Genomic DNA, 23,271 nt, shown 5'->3' on the forward strand with positions numbered 1-23,271 from the left:
AAAAAAAAAAAGGAAAATCAGAAGAAGAATCTGCATTCATCTGCAGAAAAATTATCTAGACAGCCCAGGTACCCATTACGTAGCAAAGCCCTCCGTGTGATGCAACGTGTATCTGCCTGGTGGTGTAAAACAAAATGCTGAGGATGCAGAAATTTCAACTCGGTGCGTGAAACACGTAGAAGAAACCAACCCCCGTACGCCCCTTACTCTTCATCCAGGTAGTCCTTGATTTAACACAGCTCGTGGGGGCTCCTCCCATAGCTGAGTCATTTGAAAACTTAGCAAACTAGCGACCTTTATTCTTTTCCCTGTCGGACACTTGACACAATCAAGAGTTGGTGCACAAAGCAAACCGCACGCCGTGCCGGGTTTCAACCTGCCAGTGCAGCACGAACACGAAAGCACAGAGCGTAGGCATCACCGGGGCCGTAACCATCCTCTCTCTCTCTTTTCCCAGGCTTTGTACAAACTCTACAGCGCGGCAGCGACTCACAGACATTTGTACCACCACGCCTTCCCTGCACAGAAAGCGGAGCCCTCCGAGGGCTCGGAGAGGAAGAAGGTGTAAGCCGGATGCGTTCCCGGCGATGCATGAGCGAGGCGCGGCCATCTGCCCCTCGGTTCCACACTCCCACCCTCCTCCCCATCCCAGGCACCTGCCGCCCCACGGGGAGAGCGCAGAGCGAGTCCCCTGTGAGGCGGTTGGGTGTACGCATTCCACAAGGCGGTGTTTGATGGGAAGATGTCAGCATGGTTTTCGTTTTGTTAATATGTACATACTGGTGCCGCCGCAACTACAAAGTGCTTTTCATTTGCAATTGCCAGAATACTGCCCAGCTCATTTATGAAGCCTTATTTTCCCCTTCTTAATTAGTTATGAAGTCACTGAAGAAATCATAATTTACAGTGTACTGCAACTAAAAATCTTCCAGACCTTAGCATTATTCAAAAGCCAACTTATTTTCAGATACTTGAACAAGTTATAACATGTAACCAAGTTTTTTCTTCAATTAACTATTTAATTACCTAAACATAATTAAAAATGTATTAACTTGCTTTATCAGAAACTGTAAGGGCACTTCTGCTTATGGTATGTGAATGATCTTGTACGGAAAGCGTCCTTTTCTGTCCGTAACTGATGCACAAACTATCACTTTGTATATGTATTGGAGACAGCGTCACTGTATTTCTGTATATATATTCATTATAGTGCATAGAAAGTGTGTTCCACAGTTCTATTCTTTTATCGTCAGAACTATTAAAGGTTGCTTTCGGTTCTTAAGACGTTGGTTATAGAGGACGCAATTATTGACTAACGAGGTGAGAGCTTTTCCCCATGGGGTTTTTTTTTTTTTTAAGTTTCCTTTTAGGTTGACACTCTGAAAGCGCTCTGGCCTGGCTCCTGCCCAGGTGGGACACACAGGAGGTGCTCCTGTCACTACTCATTTTCACCGCGCCCATCAGATCTTTTTATTGGCTATTTCACCTTCTAAAAGGCAAAAAAAAAAAAAAAAAAATCAGTTGGACCATCTTCATTCATTAAACAAAAGGATTTTTATTGAATTAATAGGATTTACAAGAAATGTATTTTTTGTCTGCAACAGTGTTTATTGCACTAAAAAGAATCCATAAATAACATTTCAGGACAATCAATGAACCAAATGAAAATATTGGAGAGGATAACTGTACAATTAAAGTTTTTTTTGCCAAGTAAGGAAGCTTTAATACAAGCCAAAAGCTTGTTTTAAAACAAAAAAAAAAGAAAGAAAAGTAATTGTTGTTACATCCCTGAATGTGTTGCGTGGTGTGGCACAGCTGGTGGGTAAGCTGTCACCTTCCTGCATCACTGGGTCACGATTTACAAAGCTGTGAAAAGTTTGCTTCGAGGTCTTGGTCTTTAAGAAGGTACAAGTGTTTCCCCCTCTAATTTCTGCAAGAACTAGTACTAAAACTAAAGTAGTAACGCGTTAAAGTAAGAAATAAGGCAACTCAGGCGTCACTTTCCTGAAGCGCTTGGTTTAGCCTGATGAAACTCGCTTCTGCCTGGTCACAGCACAGGGCGTTATCGAAAAGGACCAGTATCAGCCGTCTGTACATTAAAGCTGTAAACAAAGAGCAGACCTCGCTCTCCATAGAGAGAGAGGGATACAAAGTCCCGAGGGAAAAAGGCTGAAATACTCATTTGGATTTTAACGATGTTTTGAATTCAGGACGTTTCATACAGTTGCATCTATTGCCCTTTAAAAATAGATAGTCAGCTTCTTAATAATACAGCCGACTGCTAGAAAAAGATACCAGAAATCAAGTCTCTGATTAAACTCCGTGCTGGTTCTCAGAAGAATAAACTAGAAAAAGATTAACAAACATTTTTCATTTTTATAAACAATACATAGTACATGTAGAAAAATATTCAAGAGGATAATAACAAAGGTGCAACGTCAACAAAAATAAGCTGCCTTTTCAGGAAAAGCACTTTTTCATAGTTTTAAGTGTGAAAACCTTTTAAAGCTCTTGGTGTCCTTCAGGAAAGTCTATTAAAGAGGTGTTAGCTTAAAAATTCTTGCCGTGCTGCTGGGCATACCACTGCTGCCGCTGCTTGCGATGCTCCAGCTCGGTGAGGAGGGCCTGCCTGTACGCTTCGTACAGCTTCACGATCCGTTCCAGTTCTTTCATGAAGAGCAGCTTCAGCATCCCCTGGTAGGTGTCCAGGTCCGCCAGCTGGAAGAGCTCCCACTTCAGAATGTGGTCGTATCTGTTTGGATAGAAAAGACGATTATCTGCGCGCCCCCCGCAAGCGAATGCGCGGCCTTTGATGTATTTTCTTAAGAAGCAGCCTCACAGTTGCACAGCCACCGATCGGATTTCTAACAATCTATGTTTGCATGTTTTACATGAAGAAATAAGGTAATTAACACCAAAAGACACAGAGCTGTGTCTCAAAGCGAGCTGGAGAAACATCACTTAGAGTGGAACTGTGAAATCACTCGTAATATGCCAAGATAAACTCTAGAACTACTAAAGAGCCTCTTAACTGATTAGAGTAAACCAATGGAGAAGATGCATTTTGGAAGCGTTAAAACAACTCCATTTACAACCAGCCTCAAAGATTTAGCAGCATAACATCTTTTAAAATTAGAGTAATGTAGAAAAAAAAAAAAAAAAGTATGATTGCAAAGGTTACACTAACGCGCCCCAGCAGGCACCTCCCAGAAGGCAGAATGCCACACCTCGTCCCTCACCGCACACTTTTGTCTCCAAAGCATTCTTGCTCCAGCCTTAACAAGCACGCTGGACGCTGTCCCCCTCTTGGTTAATTAGCAATAATAATCTAAGTCAGCGTGTGTCAAACTGCAGGTCATGAACCCCACCGGACCACAAAGGTGAGGGCTGAGGGAGGGAGGAAATCTGATTAGGCCATAATTAACGGCTGCGAGTACTCGCACCAGCAAGGGCCACCCGAACCACCCGCAAGCATGGGCAGTGATGGATCTGCCACAGGGCAAGCGGAGTGGGTGTTGAGGCAGCGATGCACGCACCAACTGCTACAAACCCTACACGTTTGTACTCCCCACACTGGAAAAATGAGCTGCTGTGGACCTGAGGAGGTCCCCTGGAGACACGTGTCAAGAGCCTGAAATGCACTGGTGCCACCCCAAACCCCTCCTTTAGAAATACCTGACCTAGCTCCCCACGCGAGACGGAAACAAGCTCAGCTGTGAAGTCAACCAAATACTGTTCTATTTCTTCCCACTTCCACCAGTTACAAGGAGCTGCTGGTTGAGCAAGGCAAAATAGAGCAGCCTGGCCATCACTGTGCTGTCCACGCTGTCAACACGGTTTCCTTGAGGAAGGAGACCAGACACTAGTCAGCAGTGCAGAATGTGAAAGCTCACAAAGAAAATCCCAACCGGTACAAGAAGGGGGCTACAGACAGACCGGCCTTGTTAGAAGCCACAGAATCCCAGACTGGGAGGGGCTGGAAGGGACCTCTGGAGATGACCCAGTTCAACCCCGCTGCCAGAGCAGAGTCACCCAGAGCAGGTTGCACAGGAACGCATCCAGGCAGGTTCTGAGTATCTCCAGAGCAGGAGACCCCACAGCCTCTCTGGGCAGCCTGTGCCAGTGCTCTGGGACCATCAAAGCAAAGAAGTTTTTTCTTGTGTTGAGATAGAATTTCCCGTGTTCCAGTTTGTGCCCGTTGCCCCTTGTCCTGCCACTGGGCACAACTGACCAGAGTCTGGCCCCATCCTCTCGCCACCCGCCCTTTAGAGACTGATCAGCATTGATGAGATCCCCTCTCAGCCTGAACAGCCCCAGGGCTCTCAGCCTTTCCTCACCAGAGAGATGCTCCTGTCCCCTGAGCACCTTCATAGCCCTCTGCTGGACTCTCTCCAGCAGTTCCTTGTCATTCTAGAACTGGGGAGCCCAGAACTGGTCCCAGTACTGCAGATGTGGCCTCCCCACCAGGGCAGAGTGGAGGGGGAGGATGACCTCCCTTGACCTGCTGACCACTCTCTTTTTAATGCACCCCAGGATGCCATTGGCCTTCTTGGCTGCAAGGGGACATTGCTGCCTCATGGGCAACTCCCAGGTCCCTCTCTGCACACATCGCTCTCCACGACAGAGAGCAGAGTATGTTAAAACAAACTGCAAAGAAAAGCAGAAGCACAACATCAATCTGTAAGGCGGGAGGAACGATGTGCAAGGAGAGCTGCTGAGTGTCACTACCCACTGCAACGCTCCTGGGTTGGAGAGCCATAGGCGAAGTACCTCCTGCCTTTCATTCCGCAGGTCATCTCCTCTCCTACTCGACATGCAGCGCTGCTTTTCTTCTTACAGAAGCTGCAGCACTGTCAGCGCTGGTTTTTTTTTATGTGTTCTTTTAAATATGGAACAATTCTGAATTTGTGTTTATACTCCTAACGCTTCTTCCAGTTTCTGAAACATGTAAACACACCCCTACCTTCAGACTTTTGGGAGAGCAAAGCTGCTGCCATTGGATAGGTACAAACAAGGTCAGATGAGCCTCCTCAAGCCTCCCTTGTCTCACCAGCAGAGACGAAGTTGTTTCCTGAAGGCTGCGTTTTATGTCGTAACTGCCAAACCACCCTTGTGACTAATGAAGGATCTGCCATTTCTCCCGCAAGGAATTTTCTACAATCCAAACCGGCACCCTGAGGTCTGTGCGGGAGCCAGATAACTGGGCACATGAAGTCCAGTTTCACAGGGCAGGTCTGCTCAACCCTACCTTAGTCAGAGACTCGCTTTCATGCCACAAATTCTACGACACAATGCCAACAACCTTTTATACCAAACACATGGCTCAAGATTTCCCAAATTTAATGTCTATAATATTTACCTTTATACATAAGCTACACAAACTATTCCAAGAAGGCAAGCATTTTTCTTCATTACTGTTCTTTTTAATGGACCTCTTTTTGTGCCAGTAAGCAGGGGAAGGTTTCCAAGATCCTGGATGAAAAACCAGTATTTCTAACAAAGTTTTTCAACAAAATCACACTAATTCTACAGAGATAAGATTAAAGGTCCCTGGCTCACAGTGAGATGTCCAGCGCTACCACCACACCCACGGGGTAGTAGCTGCAGGATGATATTAAGCAGGAGACTCTGGATGTTCCTGGAGGAGCTGGTAATTGAAATAACTCAGGAAAAACCCAAGACACTGGGCCAACAGCGAGACAACTGTTTTGATGAGCAACTTACAATACGTGAGTTCAGGCTCTGAAGCCCACATGGCCAAACGATTACCGACTGGGATCTGGCTCCTGTCGCTCAGCGCATCACTCAAGCGTTAACAGCCCACAGTGCAGACCTACCCACACACGCTTAAATAAAGTAGTACAATGACTTCAGAGAGCTACATAGATACCAAAGCTTAAAATAAACAGGCTGTTCTCTTTGATGGTCTCCTTCCACCTCAGCGTGATGACTGGGGAGGTCTGGCAGGGTGACATGAGCTAGCAGCCGTGAAGAGACCGTCCGCGTTCAGAACAGACACGCTTCCCAAGGCTCAGAGGGAACAAGGGACGCTGAAACAATGTGTGACACAGCTGTAACCACAGCTCCCGTTAGTGGGGACAGCTGGGTTAACCCAAGTCTACCTAAAGATGGAGAGGCCTGTGTGAGAGAACTTCAGGAGTATCACCCCAAAATGAGCAGGGGTACTAATGCTGTCCCTGGAACGGGGACCTGGCCAGCTCCGGGAACGGGACAAGCCACAGAATTTCCTAAGCAAGGTGAGGGAACAGCAATCCCCCAACTCAGTTTTAATCTTGATTTTGTTTGATCTGAGTCTTGCTCCGCAATAGGCATTTTAATGCTACTTTATTTTGATAAAAGAAAGCCATGATGTAATTACATCATCACTGCAATACCCCTCATTTCCCGCTTTTTCCCAGTGCTTCTAAACTTAGACAATTCATTCGCAATCTAATTTTCTTAATTTGGAAATAGGCAGCTGACTACTATAGTTATTAAAAGAATAGAAGAAACTCATAAAATAAACAGAGTTATTTGATCCAGCTGATTTACATGAGGAAATATATTCACTTGAGTGAAGGCTGAAGCCAAAATATCAGTAAATTTATAGAAATAAACTATGTTACATATTGAAAAGATATATTCAGAAAGCTGTATGCATCAGAGAAGCACCAAGACAAGCAGACGACTACCAAAGATGCTTTTTGAGGAATTTTAAGAACTTAAATAACCACTGCTTCTAGAAACTCCCTAAATAACAGCTTCTATATTAGAGTTGTCCCCAAGTCTTGACAGGGCTGCACTGCTAAAATCCTTTTTCCCCAAAAGCAAGAAAAAACAAATTGCAGCTGTTTGTCAATATGGAGATTGAACTGCAAAGAGAGGCAGACTGCAAGCTGCTGCTCTGGCAGGTTTGCCAAGTACAATTATCTCTGTAAGCACTTGATCATTGAGCTTACATGAACATCACCTTTCCATCCCTGCTCCTTTCTCACCCGTCATGAGCTGAAGTCAGTTGCCGCAGGATTTCCCCTGGCTTGCCCTGCGCTGATGTTTCCTTTCAAATGTTCTGGGCCAATGGCAGTTATTAAAACACACTCTGCAGCAAGGCCAATTCTCAATGGAAGGACTGTTTTTTTATTCAGGTGGCAATACAACGAGGAAAGAAAACAAAGCTCCATCCCATGCAGTGATGTGTTTGCAGGTTTTCTCAGGCCTGCAGCTTTTTTTTTTAAAGCATCATCACAGATTGCAAAACCCTTGGTGGTTCTTTAGCTCTTTGAAGCTGTAACTGCTCGCAGTTTCTCGAGAAAACAGCACATCAGGATTGCTTAGCAGTGTGAGTTTCACTTCACCTGCCAAGAGGAGTGTTGAACGAGGGAAGAAGTCTAATTAAAAATTAAGGCATCAGCAGTGCCTCAATGGCACTGGTCTCGCTCAAATCCAAAAGATGGTAGGTCTAGGAACGCGCACCACCCAGACGCCGAGTGGAACGGCACAGAGTACCAGCACCTGACCTAAACTCCCCAGGCATTTTTTAGAAGGGCAACTAGTCAGAGCCGCAAATTGAGGGGAGAAAGCATGGTATTACAAAATTCCTGCAGAGCACAAAGCCTTCCCTCCCAGCTGAGAAAGCAGGAGCTTACCAGACGGAACACGCAGCCAGAATACCCTGTCTCCAGGGCTTTTCCCAGTGGATAACAAGGATTTAATACAAAATAGGACACTTTCAACATAAGAGACCCTGAGCTGCCCTGAATATTTACAGCCTATTGGTTAGGGCTAGAAGAAGAAAGTCCTGGGTTCAGACCCTCGCTCCAAAAGAAGTGGGGAAAGAATCTTAGCCATGATCTCTCATACAAGGGAGGCATTTCTGGTCTCCTCACCCTCACAGTCCCATGCATGCAGTCTGGCATACTGTGGGAACCCCTGCCAGACTGGTCTACCTAAGCTGGATGGTGGAGAAACATTGAATTTTGGAGTCTAGCACAGGGTTAATTGCAAGCCAGAAGTCTTCATTCCACTGTGCTAACATTCTGATAGCTGCACTTCGGCTCTCAAAACAAACCTTGAGAGATGGCAGGAGAGAGAAGAAAAGGACGATTCAAAGTATCAAAAATACCTTGATGTTGGAAATCGTTACCTCAAGTTATAACTAGACATCAAAGCCTCTTTGCTGTCTAGTGATCCAGATACCTTTTTTAATCTTAACAGTTTGACCATTTTTCACGAAAACAGGGAAGCATTATGGCTAACACCTACTAAAATCTCCATTAGACTTTTCCAGTGGCCAAAATTCTTACCCTTTAAAGAAACTTGCTGAAACGAGAGCTAACACTACCTTTTTTTTTTTGCTATCATTATCTACTTTTCTCAACAAAAATGACTTTAGTCAACTAAATCAAGCTACAGTGTAAGGTGTAAGTAACAAATTGTAACGAAATACACCACAATGATTTCGGTGCAAAACTGTACTGATAAACAACAGATTTTTTTTTACAGTAAATTTAAAAGAGCAGATTGCAAAAGGTATTCCTCTACTACTGCTACAGAAGTCTTTTGCCCACTTACTTTCATTTTCGCACCAGAACACAGGATATGCATAGTTCTCATACTCAGCTTTCAGACTATACTGCTGAAGAACTTACAAGCATTACTGGATGTTTTTCTCAAGCTCTACCCAGTTGCTTTGGCAACAGAGAAGAGGTTCATTGTTAAAATTACACTGAAAACATATAACTGATCTTGATGCCAGTAACTATAAAAATTGTTTATCAATGGTTCCTTAAGAAGCCCTTAAGATGAGGCGACACTACTGAGCTGCTACCACTGCTCCCCACTTCTCCAATGTAGTACTAGCATAAACCAGAAGTTACTTCTTTACAGAAATGTTTGAGAATTACGCCAATTTCACCAGCACCACTTTAACAGAAGGCTAAAAGGCTACTGGAAAATACATGACTTTTGATTCCTCTGAACAATGTAAATTCTATTCAAACAGCTGGAATGAACTAAATGTTGGGGCTTTTGTGCTGTTTGTTTTTTTTTTTTATATATAAATTTGTCTCAGCCTACTAGATTTAAAGAAATTCCTGATAAACTTAATTGTTTAAATTGCTTTAAATTTGTTTCTCAAGTTTCAAGAGAAGTACCAACAAGAGTCCATACAACACAGGCTGAAATATTTAAAACTATATTGTCCGGATGTGCCAGACACCTAAATAAAGAAATGTAGCTGCAGCCAAAACCTAGAAATATTTCTAGGAAACAAGTCCTCCCATAGGTTACAGGAACTTAGCATGTCCCTGGTGCGTAAGTATACTGGTGGATTTTAGGCCAATTTAAATCTTTATGGGCTGCTGGCAAGCCTAGTAGCCACAGGAAGTAATAAAACCCATTCAAATCATAGTTACTAGGAGCAGCTAAAAAAAGAGATTTTTTTTTTAGCTGGAAGTCACTGAACATCATATACAGTCCGAATTTGCAACTATAGCCTGACCTGCTCATTGCTGTAAAACTTAGTTTATCTATATTCTCCTTATGAAAAAGTATATTTCATAATTATTAAAACGTACCTGGATTTTTTTATTGCGTTTCTATTTAGTGTTACTCTTCTACAGAGCTGTACCCATTAGAAAATGTAATTTGTTTCATTATGCTGACTCAAATATTTTCTGAGGAGACTGCTTGTTCCTAGAGCACTGTTTGAAAAAATGACTTTTTACTACCACTTAGTTTTTATTTAAAAGTTCTTGAATAGAAATACAGGTTTCAGTCTGTATTCAAAAATTCTTAACTGTGAAGAATTTGTATGTCTTCTAAAAAGGAGTAAGACATACAATAAGAAGTTAATACGCTAAAAATTTTTCACTTGTTTTATAAGCCATGCGGTACTGTTCTCACAAATACACTGAAAGTAAATCACATCCTCAACTCTCTAGTATATAATTCTGCAAGTCCTGTGAACTGCAAAAAGTATTGTGATATTTTAAGTAATGCTTAATACAAAGCAAACTAATGCGACAAACATCTGGTACAACTTCCTCACGCACTGTCAGCAATAGTTCTTCTGCGATTAAGAAAGAGATACCAGCTAGAGTTCTACTTTCAGTCATCAAAATTAAGATGGTTTTGTTCTAAGCTAGGCATGCATAGTGTGAAATACAGAGTTAAAAAAAAAAAAAAAAAAGCAGCTCACTATACAGGAGCCCTGGCGTAGACCTGCAGCCAGTCTGGAATCTCTGCCGTGTGGTAGGGGTTTGCAGGGACGAGGAGAGGCTGGCTTCTCTCAGCTTGTTGTGGCTGGTAAGTGACTGGGGGAGGCTGGTCATAACGGGGAACGCTGTACAAAGGAAGAGAGACAAAGTCCATAACCTCCAAGCAATAACTTAAGACATACTGATATCATTAAATTGTTAACGTTAATACACAAATTAATACACGCAAAGGCCGATGATGCAACCACATATGGAGTGTTGCCTCAGCAGGCCTATACCGAGAGCAACTTTCTGTTGCTATTTTTGTGCTTCACTACAATCACAAGCATAAGTGTCGCTGCTATCTGTTAGCACACTGTAAAAGTCACCTTAGACCTATTCACCTAGTGCCTGCTACCTGGATGCTACAGCAGAACAAAAAGTGATACCTGTTTTTAAAAGATTTTTAAAAGATTTTTAAAAGGCAAGTATTGATTGAGCCAAGTCATCCACCATTTAATATGTCAGAACAAATGTATTCAAGGCAGCAGCTGGTAAGAGTTATTCCATTTATAGCAAAGGATATCCTCATATGTTTATCTTTTATGCCACATGTTAAAAAATTTTCTCTTCCTGGGTAACAGCAAAATAGGTTGAGTATCAGAAATTAACTGGTAGATTTGGTGTATACTAACTTTATTTTACCTTTAAATTACAAGTAGCTAAAATACCGATTTTCATTTGAGACAAGACTTAATTCATGTTTCAGATGATATGTGCTGTTTGTTCAGACAGTCTCCTGGAACATCAATCAGATCAAGTTTCTTTTCAGTCTACAATTCAACTCTGTTCTCAGCAAATTTGTTGTTTTACCAACAGTTGAAGAGAATAGCTGTTTTCTTTTAGTGAGTTAGAAACAATATCCTGTTTCTAAACTTAAGACAGTAACAGATGACACAAGACCCTAAAAATTACAACTTCTTCTAAAAATCTTAGTCAAGGACCAGTAAAGCTTACTTCTAAAAATAAAGAGGTTTTGGCATGTTATGTACGAGACAAAAACAGTTCCACTTGCTTAACTGGATTAAGAAAAAAAAAAAAAAATCACAGAAGGCAGATGTCTTACCTGGGAGCACAAGGATGTTTATATTGAGCTCTTTTATTGATGTGATCTACATAATACACTCCAAATTCTGCTGACTCAACTCTCTCCCATCCCGGAGGCAGCCCCTCACGCTCGAGTGGATGGCTCCAGTGAGTTGTATTAGTGTTATGGTCTATATAGTACTTCCTTCCTCTAATAGTCCAGTCCACTGACCAGCCAGGAGGAAGAGGTAAATCTTCAGAACTATGATTTGTTAAGTTTCCTAGAGATGTAGCAGCAACTCTACCGATGCCTAAAAAAAGGGAAAGCAATGTTTAGCTAAACTGGTAATAAACCCAACAATAGGTACAAAGTCAACTCCCCCTCACCCCCCGACCTGAGGCACTCCATAAACTCTGAACAATACCATGGCCTTTATGGTGTATGCGCTTGTACATCCATAAAAAAGCACGATCAAGTCAAAATAGCTATTCCCTTTTAAGACTCACTTGTTTCGCTCTCCTCCAACTCCACATTCACTAGACAGCTTTGTTCAGAGGCAGTTAAAACATCTTTGCTTTTTCAATTAGAGACATGCTAGCACACATAACAGGGATGAAGCTGTTATTATTGCCTCATTTTGCTGAGCAGAGAGAGCTGACGTAAGATTACAAATGTTAAAGCTTTACATAAATGAGTTTCTGTTAATATCCTATTACAGTTGCATCAAAACTATCTATATACCAAAAAAAATCACAGCTATTTCTTTTCCTAGTTACAGTCAGCAATTACAAATATCTAGAAAAATCACTGAACACCAAAGTTTTTCAGATGAACCAGTCAAGAACAGTAACAGGATGAGGTAAATCAAGAGAGGAGGGCCAGGTAAGGTTAGCATTACACTGCACTGACCGTTATTACTGAAGTGTGCGCAATCACGGCCAAAAGGCGTCAACAGTAAAAAGAGAAAGGCGAAAAGCAGGATCCATGCAGCATCCTGCACCCTGCACACACTGAAGTTGATGTTGCCATGTCTTCTTTGCTAGAACTACCCACGCTTGTTCGACCAGGCAGCTGATGTGCAGTGCTGGGGGGGACAGGCAGGCCTTCTGAATGCAATCCAGAAGAGACCAAGAGACCTTTTGTTCAGAAAATCTCCTGATCTCCTAGTTTAGTAGGCTGTGTACCTGCTTCTCTACATCTTACTCTTCCCTAAACCCGTGCACCTACACTTCACGATGCTAAAGAGGCACATGAAAAAAAAAAAAAAGTAATTTCCAGCTTTTTTTGGTGATGTGGGCTGCACAAGGAGAAGTGCTTCTCCAGCAAGAGAACTCAAGCCTATGTTAGGTGTATTTGGGTAGGAGAGCTGACAGGAAGCAGTAAAGTTCCCACCTCTCTCCTAGAAACACAGCACATTGAGGATTTATCACTGAAGAGCGGATTGAAGAGACCGTTCACTAGCATTTTGAAATATTAGATTTGTTGTAACATACACAGTTTTTACATTTTAAAAGTGAGCGTGCTGGATGCTGAGAGATGTACTGAAGAAACGTAATTCCAATTTAATCTTTCCCTTCCCTCTACATACTATGGATACTCAGGAAGCTAGCCAAAATAAAGGCCGTAATAATAGTAACAGAAAACTAAAAAAAAAAACACCAACCAACCCAAAAAACCCCAACCCAAGTGACATAATCAAGAATTTTGCAGGTCTTTTTCCATTCCTTGGAAGGCTAGTACCTATTGGACGTGCTGGCCCAAATTCAACTCTCCTTTTTAAACCCCTTTAAGTAGCTCCTTTAGTTACCCACCGTTCTACAGTTAAACAGTCCCTGGCTTTAAAGAAATTCCAATTATCTTTTCATCCAAATTATTCAATCACTGTATTCATTAGAGTTTGCTTGCTACTACTTCCCACAGGCAGAAGAAAGGGTATGGGAACCACTTTTTCCACTTTCTTAGAAGTCACAAAGTGACACTGTGTTTACTGACTGCGGAATACACCCCTTTCCTTCTGTTTTCCAGAAATAACATTTTTGTGTGATTATTTTTTGACAGAATGGAAGGGAAAGGCAAAGTCTATCTCATCTAAAGCATACTATAAAAACAGGTGTGGTCATTAACTGAAAAAGACAACAGGTTACTGAAGTAGCAGCCAAACTGATATTTCTCAGGCAATTTCATACTCCTGTTTCCCGACAAAGGCAAAAGTCCTTTTCAACAGTAGCTACAGAACATAGCATGCTAGCCACGGGATGTCATCTATTTTAAGCATTAGTTTATATATAAAATGACATAGACTGAGAACTGGATGGGCTCTCATTCTAATACAAGATAGCAGACATCAACAATAAAGTTACAGGAAGGCTCCAAAGCATCTGAATAAATAAAAAATAAATAAAAATTAAAAAAAAAAATAAATCTCACAAACTTCCTCCTAAGTACTATTCTTTAAAACATCTGTGCTCATCTACAAATCTTTTTCTAGCCTTGCCATGTTCTGAACTATTTGGCCTTAAAAGTATTTCCTCTCCTCACAGTACTTACCTATTTGTTAGCATTGTAAAAGAAAGTTGATGGTTGTGTTCATGTGATAGATTCCATCTCTCATTACGATTAAGCAACTTAGACCTTTACTTCCAGTGAGAAGAAACATCCTGGAGGCTTTCTGACCTTTAGCAGTACTGGGGCAGGGAAACTATCTCAAACCCTAGCTACAGTTATGTCACTGGTTTTGTTTTCATTCCAGTGACAAAATATAAACATTTAAGCTTCTTGAAAATACTACACTTTGGATAAACAAATTCAGTATTTTCTCCAATTGACTGGACCACTGTGTTGCAATTTCAGTACGTATAAACAGTGACTGTTAAATCACCCCTACCAGAAGATCTGAACACACAAACTTGACTGGGGGAAAGAACTTTCACAAAGGCATAGACATATTTTTCTGTTGACTATTAAAACCAGCACATGTCTGTATTTTTGTTACAGTTCCTCCTACTTAAAATTCTAGCAAGATTCCAGCAGCAAATACATATATATTTATTCCTTGGGGTAAAGGTTAATGCTTTCGAATGTTTGGAAGTCGGTATCAAAAGTTGCACGAGCCATACTCTGCACCAGAAGTTCTCTTGACATAATACCTGTATCTCTTTATACAAAGCCTGAGAAGACTGGGAGATGGACTCAGGTAGCGAGGAAAGACAAAATCTGATTACACAGAGAAATCATCCAGAAAGCAGAGTAAAAAGCAATGCTGGAAAGGGAACACCGGCAGGTCTGTGTTAGCACAATCATTTAACTCTAGCTACATGGTTTCTCCCAATGTCAGCTTTTTTTTTTTTAATTTTCAAGATGCAAAGAATAAAAATAATTAGACCACAAATACATTATACATTCCTTTTGCCATTTTGACTTCATGTATGAAGAAGCAGAGCCATACTGTTTACATAAACTTACACAGCTGTATCAGTTACCATTTCTGAACAGTGTTCGGAGCATCTACAACTAGCAAGCTCTAATTATGAAATCAAAGGCCAGATTTATAAACTGATGGCTGCAAATACTTCAGGTTGCAGACTATCATATATAGTCTTAACGTGCATTTTTTCCCCTTAAAAATCACAGATCATATTGAAATATTCTGTGTGCTGGAAGTTTTAAGACTTCAGGTAATATTCATAGTGTCTTACAACCATCAACGCACTATGACATTCAAATCCACAATTAGTACAATTTAGACATTTGTTTATATAACTGGAGCTACTACAGATCAAAAGAAATTATATGTTGGTTTTCCTTATAAAACTCAGCAGATGCTTCCTTCAAGGGATAGTGGATACACATGTAAGAGAAATAGCTCCTGCTATGACTTTGAACAATAAGAGAAGATGAAAATTGTCTTTCATATATATACATCTGTAATTATCAATAATAAGACTGAACAACACTTGCAAGAGTAAATTCGTATGTGATCTTTTCCAAATTATAAACCAAAGACAACAGTTACAGGACAGCTTAAACCCATCTACGGTGAGCACTACCTTTTCTGTGTCGTATTGCCAAAGTATGATACTCTTCTGTGTTCAAATTTCAGATAAGGTCTTAGCCCTAAAGCATTTTCATAGCAGCCCAAAGCTTCGCATAGGATTGTACTGCACCCACCAAGGATATTCCCTGAATCGTGGACTGGTAACACATTTACATAGCACAATGCAAAATTTCTACAGAAAAAAAGCCAAACTTACAACTTGAACCATGTTTATCGGATCACCAAGGGTAAAACCTGTGATTTTCCACTTGATGGCAGATATCTCTACCATAGGATAAGCAAAACCAGGCCAGTTGAAACTGCCCAGGGTTTTCTTGCTCACATACTGTTTTAGCTATCACAAGCCAGAAATTCTTTTTTCCCTGCTTTCCCAGGAAGAGAGTTGTTTAAATTATCTGCTTTTCCCAAATGTTAAAAGTCTCCTTTCCTCTGCTTAAGGATGAGCACTGCTTATAAACTCCCCTGAGTGGCACTATCAAATCTTAAGAATGGTCAACAATGAATTTGTAAATCCTTTTCAGATTGCCTCTTTGGAACTCATCTCGCCTCAGTAGTTAATTCTCTTTCCTAATGGTATATGTTTGGAGTATTTTTTCGTTCAGCTGTTGCTTTTAAGGAACATCAATACGGAACATTACTTGCAGCTTTACTTTTTCCTTCTCTTGTAAAATATAGTATCTTCAGTTTAAGGTCTTGAATTCATTGTCAACCAGGCCAAGAGACATTATATGCTGTTCCAAAGCAAAAGAAAATCCTGTTCAATGCAGTTTGCTTGCTTAGCAGTATCACTGTGTATGTTCTCAACACTTTGAAAAAAAGAAAGTGCAATGGAAAAGCAACCATTTATTACTAGTATTAACAAGATTTAAGTAAGGCCAGGCCCTATATTCAGTCTTATTCTCAACATCTTCAACAACAGGATGTTCTAATACAAGAACCAAAGGGTTAAACTTTGAGCACCGCATTTCAGTGCACTATAAGATATCAATGCAGAGTTCCTTCATTTAATAATATTCTCTTTAAAAAGTATCCTAAGCTAATAATGTCACAGATGTGAAAAATACACAGGATCTTCTTCAACCAAGGAAGTTCTCTTTGGTCTGTTCCATTAATATGGAACAAAGAATACTCTAAATGGTATGCATTAATGTTTTCACAGCCCGATGAAGGGGTTTTACCACAAAGGCACTCTGCCTGGAAAGAAGTCCAAATTCTTAGGAGGAAAGGTTTCCAGGTCAGCAAAGGGCAGTTCTTCAGTCTGCCTGGTAGAAAGCACAGGAGAAAAATCATACCACCAGAGCAGTCCAGCAGAAAGGGAAAAGAGCAAAAACACTGAAGAGAAAGCCTCACTTTGTTTATTACATACAGTGCTAATGTAGGCAGAGGATTTTTAGAGCCTATGAACTCCCCACAACTAGCTTCAACCGAATTTCAAAGTGTTGAAGAACAAATCCAGCTGAACAAAAGGCCTTCATATTTGTCTTTGATTAGGTGAATTGTCCTGAGAACCTTTTTCCCCTGTTCCCTCAGGACGCCAAAATCCTCTCCCTTCCCCTCACCAAACCAGGATGAAGAACAGGAAACGATGAACAAATTGTTTAATTTTAAGGGAGTAATACTAAAGTAGCAAAAAGAAGTTCCAATAACTATCCTGTTTAGATAGGTCTGCAGGTTCTAGGCCTTCCTAACCCTTTCCAAAGCATCTGAAGGTACTTCCTGAGCATAAGTACCTCGTTTGCCAGAGGGAATGGAGCATTCCAAGTAAGCATAAATTCACAAATAGGAAATGGCAGGAAGTACTTTGAAAGCTTCGAAAAGTACGCTACAATTACTGCAAAATCAGCACAAAAGAAGAAAAGGGCAGGAATTGCCATTTGTTTAAAAATGACTGAAGCATACACACCTAGAAAGAAAAACCCTGCTGCTTCAGCTCTAAATAGGTTTCATTTAATAATTTGTATTTCTTTATTTTGCTCTTATATTAAACATGAATACTAGTTTGCCATTTTTAAGGTGTACAATTTAACACAAGATGAACCTGCTTTCACTGAAGCGCACTGGATTCTCTGTTCACAGGATTAATAGTTTTTCTTCTCTGACACCACAGTCAACTGCTTACAATCCACCATCAGAAAGTCCCTTTACACTGTGATTTTAATCTCAGCAATTTTCATATACACATAAGAATTTTTTAGCTTACCGCTCAAACAGGTACAAATAACTCTGAGGTCTTGGTTACAAGTTAGTTCCAATCTATACTGTAGATATAACTTCAACCACAGACCTCCCCAAACCTTTAACCTAGAAGAGAGGAAAGAGATGTCGAGGAAAGACAGGTAAAGTCTCTTAGAATTAAGTTTGAAATGGACACCAAAAATATTTTCAAGAAGAGCCACAGAGGTAGCTAAACATACAAAACTAGGAAAATCTCACCTGAAGACATTTTTCAGGAAAACCAGCAGCACTAGGTTGCTAATTAAAAACAAATCTAACGAAAATAAGAAAAGGAGGACACGGTAGAATTTAATTATACTGAGAGAGAAAACATGACCTCAAGGAGAAATGCCTATGAAAGAATGTATCAATGCTGTCAACGTCAACTATTGAAAAATCACGGGACTTTCTTAAATACTTTACTGAATACTTTGAGTATGAAGATCTCAGTAAGAACATGTTTTCAACTTATCTCCAAATTCTAAAGAGGAGAACCTTTGTTTTGAATGAAAGCTGAAATTCACATGCACCTCTGCACTTCCAGACCACTGCTTCTCAAAATCCATCTCAGTTATAACCAACACTAAATGAAATATCACTCACCAATAGCAAGTACACCTTGTGTTCATCAGGCAACAGTTCTGTGGCAATCAACCCAAACCATAACAGAACTGACTGAGGGGACCTTCTGAGGGATGGTGGGAGTGGAGGAAAAGGGTAGAAGGCAGCATTTACAGATTCTAGCTAATAAACAGACTTATACATTGAAACTGTAGGTACTGGGCAATTTTGTCATCCGTGATCTCGATGAAGAATTTTGATTAGGTGAAACATTTAGAAACGACAATGGAGATGCATAAGGAAAAGGTCATTTAGACAAAGACATTGAAAGTAAAAGGCCTGCCTCAGTATTCTAGAAATGCAAGAAAAAAGGAACCAGAAATTACAGAAAGATTAGTGTAGCTCAAGGAAAACACTGAAGGTTTGAAGACAATGGATGGTTCAAATAAAAAGAAGCTTAATGATAAGATGAAAGAACTAAAAAAAAATAAATCTAAGGTTTTCTTATTTTTGACCACATAATTCTTTTACTGAGAAAAAGTAACAGCAATTGTTGAAAAGATGTACAAAGGTTAGGGATGTAGGTCAATATTCTTACTGCAGTGAAACTGAAAAAAGAAGTAAGAGTTCATATTCCATTCTGAGACGAATGAAAAAAAAAAAAAGAAAAGGGAAACATTTTGGCAGACAAAAGGCTCATCTTTTTTTTCTCTCCCTACAAATGCATGGAATGGAATACTCACCCGTTACATATGTGTAGAATTTGTTCAAACTATTAAATGTAAAAATACAAGATTGAATGACAACGACCAAATAAAGATCAGCAGCTCCTTTATGATTTCCAGTGGCTAAGGGTGCATGTAGATCAAACGGGGGGGGGGGAAGGGCTTTTTAGAAAGAAATCCATGTTGTTACAATTGAGAAATATATGGCTGTAAAGCCCTACTTTTTGCTTGTTTTAAAAATTTGCTAAATTAAACTCCACTTTCAAACTAATAGCTAGAGCTCCTTTTACACTTTCAATTCTACGCAGCGGCAGCACCATTTTTTTAAGTCTTCCTCAGCCTGTACACAATTACTGCAGTAATTTAGAATGCTGAACTGATGGATTTGTTTATAAAAATCTCTCCTCCTGCCTCTCCTCCCTACAGTATCTCAGCACACACTAACAGGTGCTTGTTATCTGGATCATGTAAATGTTTAATTACCGCTCACTGAACAACAACTGACAGACGGAGGGCTTTTATGCAAAATCTAGGTATGTGAGATCATAGAATGGTTTGGGTTGGAAGGGACCTTGAAGATCATCTAGTTCCACCCCGCTGCCCTGGGCAGGGACACCTCCCACCAGCCCAGGTTGCCCAAGGCCCCATCCAACCTGGCCTTGAACACCTCCAGGGATGGGGCAGCCACAGCTTCTCTGGGCAATGTATGAGCATTCAGCAAAATAAACAAGGATTAAAGTAGCTAGTCTTAAACCTCAGTATTTCAGTATTTACTGGCTGACAGCGGTAACACTAGCATTACTCTTCCATCACTTTTGATTGAAATCTTTCTGTAGTAAAAAGCCCACAAAGCACTGTCACGTTATAATTCCATACGCAAGGCGAGCAACCTTAAATGTTGACGGTCTTCCTAGCAGATTTATTTTTCTAGACAGGAGATTTATTTTACTAGAGACTATTTACTATTTTTTTTTACATATTATATGTAATGACGGACTAACAATGTATTTCACATTGAAGGTACATTATTTACAGGTTTGAACATTTCTATGAAAAGTTTGTTGAAAACCCCTTCTTGAACATACTTTCCATAGTATGTACCGCACTCAAAGACAGCCAAATTTACTACTTTTAAGGCCACCTTTCTATGGGCAATATTGTAATCCCAGACTTTTTATTCCACCAGTAGATTCACACCACCATACTGCACCAAAGAATTACTCTTCAGTGTCATCACATATATAATCAAATATTTCAAAAAGTAGTATTTAATGGATTCTTCTTATGCTGCTCTTCCATTAAAAATCAAAGACAAGTTCCAGTGAATTTGAGGGGGAAACAGGTATATTTACAAATGATGTTACAAGCTAAAAGAAAAAAAAAAACAATCAAGAACTAGGAAGTCAATTTCAGCACTAACTATATGTCAATTTGCTAATTACACAAAGCAGTCATTCCTCCCTTTGACTACTTATAATAAATTATTTTAATTATTGAGGTCACATTAACACAATAAAATTAAATAACACAATGATGGTTAAAATATAAGAAAATAAAATGGCAATGCTATAATTTAGAGCTGTTGGTTATTCTCTACATCATTAAAATAGTAGATGTCCCCTAACAAATAAAATTCCTTGCTAGTTAGCAACTGAATCAACCTTGCATGAGGAGTTGCAATTATGCTTGGCATTAAAAAACACAACCTTGCTCAATGTTACCCCATTTACTTAATAAATAAATCATGGTTTAAGTATATTTTTTTCCTTTCTGGATATATGCAGTCAAATTTTTGACTCTAAGAAATGTGAACATGTAGTGTACACATGTTCAGAAATGTCATTAAGAAGCAGCACCGTCCTACACAGCATAACTCCTAAAAAGATGACCCTGATGATCCAGATATAACTCTGCACCTAAAGTCTTATCAAAAACATATTTTAAAAAAAACAGCAATTTATCAATACTTACCTGAAGTGTGCCTCCCGTGATTCTGTGACATCCTCTGGAAAAGATCACTGTTGTGTTCATAATACCTGTAGTCCTCATGTATGCGATCATTTAACTGACGTCTCCTCTGAGCATCATAAAAATGATCGTAATAATAACAACGGGCACCAGCATCTCCATTTTCCAAAACAGAATTAGCTTCTGTTAAAAAGGACTGGGAGGAAGAGCCATATTCTCTAGGGACATCAGCTAAACTTCTTGCAAGATAGGAAGGCGCAGACAGTCTGTTGCTTTCACGTCTCATTACTTCATGAGGTGGTCTCTGCACTGGAGTTCGAAGGAAACTCTGGTTTCTGGAAACAATTCCATCTCCGCCAGAAGCATATGCAGAAGTTGTTGAGTCAGGAGGACAGATATCAGTTCGTCTTGGAATGGTTGGACCATGACGGATAAATGAAGGCATCAGATCTGATACATAGCATGAAAGAGAAATAAGAACTTTGGCTGTAACTACACATAAAGCATTTGGCTAGCCACAATGCTGATTTACACCATGGAGCTGAGGAAATTCAAATGCTAGAACCCCTTTAAGGCACCTCTAATGCATATGCAAGTAAAAAGGTAATGCTGCAGTTTGTACTGGTGCAACAGAAACCATCACACCCTCCACCAGCAACAAACTATTGCCAAAAGACTGCAGTTTTGCCAGTATAATTGCATCTACAATAAACACAAAAAACCCAGACCCAAAACCCACCAAAAAACCACACACAAAAAACCCTCTAAAACCCATGCCACACCGTACTGTGGCTACATCAGCCAGGCCTCATACTTTTCTACTAGAAGGTCAAGACAATCCAAGTATCCTGGCTACCACTCTAACACTTCCATCGGGACCACTGTCCTCATGAACCCAGAACAACTGAGGACGTTAATGCCTACGTGCTTACAGGAATCCAGGACAGAATCAAGAAGAGAATTCATATTCTCTCCATTAATCACAAAGTTTAGCCAGCATAACGCTGTCATTTTGCACACGATAAGTTCTCAAATTATCATGAAGATATTTCCCTTTCTCCTTAAGAGGCTTTCCACACCAACAGTAACACCTATTCACACGATTTCACTGCCTCCCTCCAGTAAGGGATACATTAGTCCTCTCCCTACTGTTACTTTCAACGTGATCTAAATAAGTAGTTTCCCTCCAGGTGAGCTAATACAAATTATGACTTTCATTTAGAAGGAAGTTATGCCTATTATTCATTACGTTTTATAAATAAACTCTTATAACTTAGGGTAAAAATTCAGTGCATGCCAGAAGGTGTCATCAGTAAATTTATAATCATTACAAAGCAGTCACGCAATAGCTAGTCATCACATCACGGCAAATAGCATGTGCAAAAGGTGTTGACCCCTTAGATGCACCTACAGCTTAATATGAAAAAAACTTTGTGGGTTTTGGTTTGTTTGTTTGTTTTTGTAAAGACTAAGTCAATGTAATCAGACTACTAAATAATTTTGCCTGTTGACTGGGGAACCAGCTGTTCATGCAGCAAATACTTCCAGAAAAGCTGAGTGCCGGCTCCTGCCAGAAAATCAGTTGTTGCTAGTTGCGATCTCCAAGCTAATCCTGCAATTATAGCATAACACATTTCAGTCTTGGGTTGTTTTCAAAGATTAACAAAAAGAAACCTAAGTGCACTTTCAATGTGTATTTGCTAGTGTTTTGTATAGTCCTAGCAAAACCCAGACTGTGTCATTAGCATCAGGTTAACCACACGAAGATCAGTGCATTCAAGGTACATAGCGGTGACCTCATGAAGTTGATTCATGGCTTACAACTGGAGCGCTTGCTTCCGCAGGGATTTTATGCAACTGTCTCGTACAGTTATCTCATTTTCAAAGCACACACCTTTTGGCAGTGCACACAGCCTACATCGGGAAAACAACCCCTGATGAGACGATCTGTTCCATTCATCTGAAAAACATCTGTTCGGAGATTATCTTAACCCCTACCTGTTGAAAACTATGCAATCACGGCTGAGAAAAATCATAGAATGGTTAGAGTTGGAAGGGACCTTAAAATCACCCAGTTCCACCCCCCTGCCCTGGGCAGGGACACCTCCCACCAGCCCAGGTTGCTCCAAGCCCCGTCCAACCTGGCCTTGAACACCTCCAGGGATGGGGCAGCCACAGCTTCTCTGGGCAACCTGGGACAGTGCCTCACCACCCTCAGAATAAAGAGTTTCACTCGGTATTTTACAAAATAATAAAAAAACCCCCAACAAACAAACCCAACCGAGTTGGTTTACCGTGAGCAGCTGGCGGTACACTCTGTGCAGAGCTGCCTTTCACGTTCACCCTCCCTTTCAGGTTTAACCTCTCTCCGTCAGCCCCCAGGAATTCCCCCTTCCCCTCAGGAGGGGGGACCACCCCCCCTCCTCACCCCTCAGCCCCGCAGGGCCTCCGGGGTCCGCCGGACCC

General features: G+C 40.7%; 2 protein-coding genes across 2 annotated transcripts in view; one reads left to right on the plus strand and one right to left on the minus strand.

Moving 5' to 3' along the window:
* Positions 1 to 568, plus strand: part of ATL1 (atlastin GTPase 1) — a 74,638-nt gene extending 74,070 nt beyond the window's left edge. The window contains exon 15 of the mRNA XM_009893936.1: positions 458 to 568. Coding sequence (XP_009892238.1) covers positions 458 to 568 — 111 coding nt within the window. The remainder of the gene's footprint in view (positions 1 to 457) is intronic.
* A 1,982-nt stretch (positions 569 to 2,550) lies between these two features.
* On the minus strand, positions 2,551 to 21,250 carry SAV1 (salvador family WW domain containing protein 1). Its single transcript, XM_009893889.1, is given in 4 exon segments — positions 2,551 to 2,752; positions 10,199 to 10,342; positions 11,323 to 11,593; positions 20,809 to 21,250. Coding segments are annotated over 4 exon segments (1,059 nt in total).
* Between the last annotated feature and the right edge of the window lie 2,021 nt (positions 21,251 to 23,271).

This window comes from Charadrius vociferus, unplaced genomic scaffold, assembly GCF_000708025.1.
Source record: "Charadrius vociferus isolate BGI_N301 unplaced genomic scaffold, ASM70802v2 scaffold49, whole genome shotgun sequence".
NCBI lineage: Eukaryota > Metazoa > Chordata > Aves > Charadriiformes > Charadriidae > Charadrius > Charadrius vociferus.